Source organism: Balaenoptera acutorostrata, chromosome X (assembly GCF_949987535.1).
Source record: "Balaenoptera acutorostrata chromosome X, mBalAcu1.1, whole genome shotgun sequence".
NCBI classification, from domain to species: domain Eukaryota; kingdom Metazoa; phylum Chordata; class Mammalia; order Artiodactyla; family Balaenopteridae; genus Balaenoptera; species Balaenoptera acutorostrata.
In genome coordinates, this window is record NC_080085.1 from 42544883 (window position 1) to 42549779 (window position 4897).

Genomic DNA, 4897 nt, shown 5'->3' on the forward strand with positions numbered 1-4897 from the left:
TGGATGCATACCATACTGTACTCCAAAAGTTAAATCTAGTCCGTGTTTGGGGTGCTGACCCTTAGCAGGCTGGACAAGTCCATTCTATGGATGACATATTTAGAGTCTCTGAGGGCAAACTAACCCATTCTTCCTTGATGGGGAGTTCAGAAACGAAAAGTCTGTTAAATCCATTCATTGTGAAGGTAGCTCAGACACTCAGAAGGCTGAACAAGAACAAACTGTGGGGAGTGGGCTCAGACACTCTTTGCTTTGGATAAGTCCATTATGTATTGTGAAAGTCCTTTCTGTGGATCAAGGGTTCAGCAACTCTGAGTGACAGCAAATAATCGTTCTGTTGGATTGGGATTTACTCCTTCTGAAGATTGAAGCATCCTCTTCTGTAGAAGGCACCTCAGGCGGTCCACTGGTAGGGAATTCGAGAAACTGGCTTCAGGAGGCTGTCAGATAAGGATGAGGGCTGAAGTTATAAATGAGAAGGAACGATGCCAGGGAAAAGGGTCCCATAACAGGTGGCTAGATGTTGGGCACAGAGAAGGAAACGTAGGGGTCAGGGTCAGGGACTAAGAAACAAAGGGTCTGATGTTAAGGACTGTGAAGGGCGATGACGTCAGGGACAGTGGAGAGATAAAACATCGAGGCCTCGAGAGGTATGAGGTTAGAGGACTAGAAGGTGAAAGAGGTTATCAGAGGACGGTAATTATGTCCTCAGGGACCTAGAGGAAGACGTCAAAACCAATGGGGGAGACAACGTCAAGGATGGTGAGGGTGATGTCCGGGACGGAAATGGGTGTTACAGCGAAAAGGCTCGTGCGTGTAAGGGATGAAGACGGCTGGGGCCTGTGGAGAGACGCTGATGTCCGGGGGCACAAACTACACAAACCTCGCCTCCATTCCCGGAAGCGTGCTGAGCGCATCGATCCCTTTGCATTGCCGTCCCTTCCTCCCACCCCGCCCCCTCACTGGCCTCAGCCAATGAGCGCGCACGCCGGCACGCGTGGCGGACGATCCGTGACGTGACGCTACGTACGCTTTATCAGGAGTCTTCCCGCGCGGCGCCCTTCCCAGTCTCTCGGCTTCTTGGCGGTAGCTGTCTCTTCGGCCTTTTACTTAAATTCCAGGTAAGCAGCGTGTGTTTTGCGGAGCGACCGCTCCTCGCCCCACTGACGTGTGCCACGCCGGGCGAGAGCGAGGTGCGCGAGTGGGGAGAGTACCGGCTTCTGACACGTAGGCTTGGGCTTCTTCGGGGCGGGTGGGTCCCGTGCTCGGAGGTGACACTTTTTGGTTGGTGCGAGGCTGGCGCGCTACATCCGAGTGCGAGGAAAGCCGGGAGGGGCTGGCGGCGTGGCTGGTGGCGGTGACCGCGCGACAGCGGAGATCTGGGTGGGGGTGGGGGTTTTCGTACGTTACCGCCGCCATCTTGTTTTGCGGGTGAGGAGGGAGCGCAAGGGTGTTCTGGGCATGCGCGGCCGCACAAAATGACGGGCGCGGTGGCGGGGGATGTTGTGGGCATGCGCGAAGGCGGCCCCCAAATGGCTTCCTCGCTGAGTTCGCCCCGTAGGTTCCCGCCTGTTTGGCCTTTCTGTGTTTCTCCGTAGTTACTCCTTATTTTGTTCCTTTTGTCTCTTCTGTGTTCTCTTCTCTTTTTTTTATCTTTTCTCATTTCTCCAATCTCTTTCTCCCGTCTACACTGCGTCTTCTACTCTTCTCCATATTCTTCCCACAGGACTTGAATTTACCGCCATGTCCTCTGAAGAAGGGAAGCTCTTCGTGGGAGGGCTCAACTTCAACACTGATGAGCAGGCTCTGGAAGACCACTTCAGCAGCTTCGGACCTATTTCTGAGGGTGAGACATGGGCCAGACACGTGATGGGGGGCGGTGTGTGGAGGAAAGTCTGGGGCCCATGCGTTTCAGGAAACAGGAAGAAAGGGTCAGGACCCCAGGCCTTTACATTAATGCTCTCCTGCTTTTGTCCCTAGGTCTAAGACTGAGAACTCAATAACTTTCCATTGAGGATTGGTGGGAGGAGGGTCCAACACGCTTTGCCACTTGTCCTCTTAACTCTCTCCCCTCTCCCTTTTCCAGTGGTTGTTGTCAAGGACCGGGAGACTCAGCGATCCCGGGGTTTTGGCTTCATCACCTTCACCAATCCAGAGCATGCCTCAGATGCCATGAGAGCCATGAATGGAGAGGTGAGGCCGCCTACCTGCATAGGGGCCCTGCTCCCATCTGTCACTTCGACCATTCTTTCTGTTTTTCCCTCTGTGTCTGCTAGGGGCAGCGCGGCCACCAAGCTCCGCAGTGCCCACTCACAGGAGCGTGACTGCCTTCTGTTCTAGGGGGTGGAGGGCAGCGGCAGACAGAGCCGGGCTGCCTGGGAGGCGACGACTGGTCCTGCATGAGGCCGAGAAGCCACCTGTGGATGGTTGACCTGCTCTGGGCTTAGGTAGTAGAGTCTGCAGACCTGTGGGCCTGGCCCGGAGAGGACCTCGTGAGTCTTCTGGGATGGACTCTGAAGCCTCAAACCAAGAGAGGTGTCTATCTAGCCCTAATAGTCGGGCAGCTTAGAGGAGTGGGGAGGAGAACTCAACCTGAGTTCAGTCAAGATGTAAGTAGTAGCAGGGGGAACACGGTGGATTCAGGTCATTTTGTGGGATTCTGTAGCTCCTGATAAAGCCATTCTGGTCAAAGGAGCTTGTTCTGGAATGTGGCACCCAGAAGCTGGTGCCCAGCAGGAATTTCTGGGCTCTTTTGCCCACCTGCACAGCCCGCTCTTACCTCATCCCTGCTCTGTTTGACCACCAACCCATCCATCCTCCTTGTGTCTCCCCACACCTAGTCTCTGGACGGTCGTCAGATCCGTGTAGACCACGCGGGCAAGTCGGCCCGGGGAACAAGAGGGGGTGCCTTTGGGGCCTATGGGCGTGGTCGCAGCTACTCTAGAGGTAAGTGCAGTGGTAAGTTTGATCATGGGATATGGAGGAGAGTTGCCTGCTGGACAATTGCCATTTGAATATTTTTTATCTGCTGCAGGTGGTGGGGACCAGGGCTATGGAAGTGGCAGGTATGACAGCCGACCTGGAGGATATGGATATGGATATGGAAGGTCCAGAGACTATGGCGGCAGGTGGGTAGCCAAGGGGTTGGGGTACTCTGGTGGTGCTCTTCCCTCTCCCCAAGATCTCAGCTCAGCTGCCTGAGTATTTATACGTTTCTTACTGTGGTGCTACTAGTGTTTGCTTTTACAAATTATAATGAAATTACAAAATAAGTGTGAAACAATAATTTGGGTTAAATATAACAATAAGTTATTAGGTCATAATTGCAATGTACAGTAGACGGTGACACATGTTTATTGTACTGTTTTGATTAATTGTGTGTACTAATGTTTAATATGGTTTAAAATGCTATACTTAAATTATACATGATGGGATTATTTGATGTTTACTTCGTATTCATGTTTAATATATCTCATTTTACACGTTAAAGTTTATATTATAGTACATAAAAAATGTGACAGGATTTGTAAGTGTACGTGGTTTTTAGTATTATCAGAAGGTGTGTATAAGATGTTCCTGTGATACTACTCTGTATGTTTTTTCCCAGAAGCCAGGGTGGTTATGACCGCTACTCAGGAGGAAATTACAGGGATAATTATGACAACTGAGATGAGGCATGCACACCTAATGTAGGTGAGGCTTCTGTGTTGCCACCGAGCAGACTTCTGTGTACCAGTCCTGTCCCTCTCATTTTTCTCCTGCCTATGCATACCTCAACAAGCTCACCTGACACCATTCTTAGGCCTCCCTTCCTCTCAGGTGCCTGTTAAAGGCTAGTCTGCTCTGGCGCGGGGTGGGGGGGGGGGTGTCAAACCTGTTTTGTCTGTAATCATCTACTCCTATCGAGCATGAAAGAGGTGGAGGGGTGTCCCTGTTGTCTAGCCTTTCAGCATCCTCATCAACCCTGGGAAGTGAGCATGTTAGCCTATTCCCAACATCACAATTCTCCCCCTTCTTACTGTTCTCAGATACACAAGGAATAAAACTTCTTCTGATCCAGGACCATCCCTCCAAATGGCTGTATTTATAAAGATTTTTGGAGCTGCACTGAAACATCTGTTTTAGTTACATCAATTTTTTTTTTGAGTAGAGCTCCCAAGGTAGCTTGTTAAAGACCTTTCAGAAAGTTCCATGTGTTTTTTTTAAATTTTTCTCCCATTTAAAGACAAATTCTGAGACATTGTGGAGTCTGGATATTTTTTCCTTTTTTACCAGTTTTTTAGTTCGGGCTCTCAGGAATGTTGGTTCTGGCAAAAAATGTTTGGCCAGACTGATTTTTTTAAATAATGTGCATCTAGGAACATTTTAAACACCTGTACACAATGTTTAATCGTGATTAGGAAGCAATTTCTGACTGTAACTATAAGAAATGAAGAACATGATTACTTAGAGGTGTTTTTTACTCCAGATCTCTGCCTTGATTATATAGAAGTTTCTTAAAAATATTTGTGTGTCATTTTTTTTTAATACTGGAAGAAAAAAATATTCTGTTGTGTTTCATGTAGCGTTTAGGATGTCTTTCACCGAGTTGATTAAAAAGATGAAACCTGAAAACAAATCGATATTGATAGTGCTTTTTCCTTACTCAAATTAAGGTATAGAGGCTTATTACAAATTAAAAATAGAAGAAGGTCAAGAGGGAGACTGAGAAAAAGATTTAGTTAGGGGGTGGGCAGGGACTGCCAAAAGGGTAGAGACCTTGAGTTCGAAGATTGGTTGAGTTTGGGATTGGTTTTGGTATACATAAGGCTTGTGGGAAGGGTGGGGAGTCCAGGTGAAATCCCCTCATGGCTGGAATTGGGTTTCCTGAGATGGTCTCTTGGTCCCTTTGTGATCA

At 48.9% G+C, this 4897-nt stretch overlaps 1 protein-coding gene across 2 annotated transcripts; it reads left to right on the forward strand.

Moving 5' to 3' along the window:
- The first annotated feature begins 995 nt into the window (after positions 1-995).
- On the forward strand, positions 996-4622 carry RBM3 (RNA binding motif protein 3). Of its 2 annotated transcripts, none has more exons than XM_007180298.3 (7): positions 996-1121; positions 1727-1846; positions 2087-2193; positions 2841-2946; positions 3035-3128; positions 3608-3693; positions 4029-4622. In XM_007180298.3, exons 2-6 carry the CDS (start codon positions 1744-1746, stop codon positions 3666-3668), a joined length of 471 nt encoding a protein of 156 aa, XP_007180360.1. In that variant the 5' UTR covers positions 996-1121; positions 1727-1743; the 3' UTR covers positions 3669-3693; positions 4029-4622. The 2 variants fall into 2 exon arrangements, with proteins under 2 accessions (XP_007180360.1, XP_028021801.1); XM_028166000.2 differs by having other exon boundaries at positions 3611-3693.
- The last annotated feature ends 275 nt before the right edge of the window (positions 4623-4897 follow it).

Excerpts from the sequence above, each read along its gene's own strand:
- RBM3 (XM_007180298.3), top strand. The coding sequence starts at position 1,744 with ATGTCCTCTGAAGAAGGGAAGCTCTTCGTGGGAGGGCTCAACTTCAAC. Across the intron at positions 2,194-2,840 it reads TGAGAGCCATGAATGGAGAG|TCTCTGGACGGTCGTCAGAT; the intron begins GTGAGGCCGCCT and ends CCCCACACCTAG. Across the intron at positions 2,947-3,034 it reads TGGTCGCAGCTACTCTAGAG|GTGGTGGGGACCAGGGCTAT; the intron begins GTAAGTGCAGTG and ends TATCTGCTGCAG.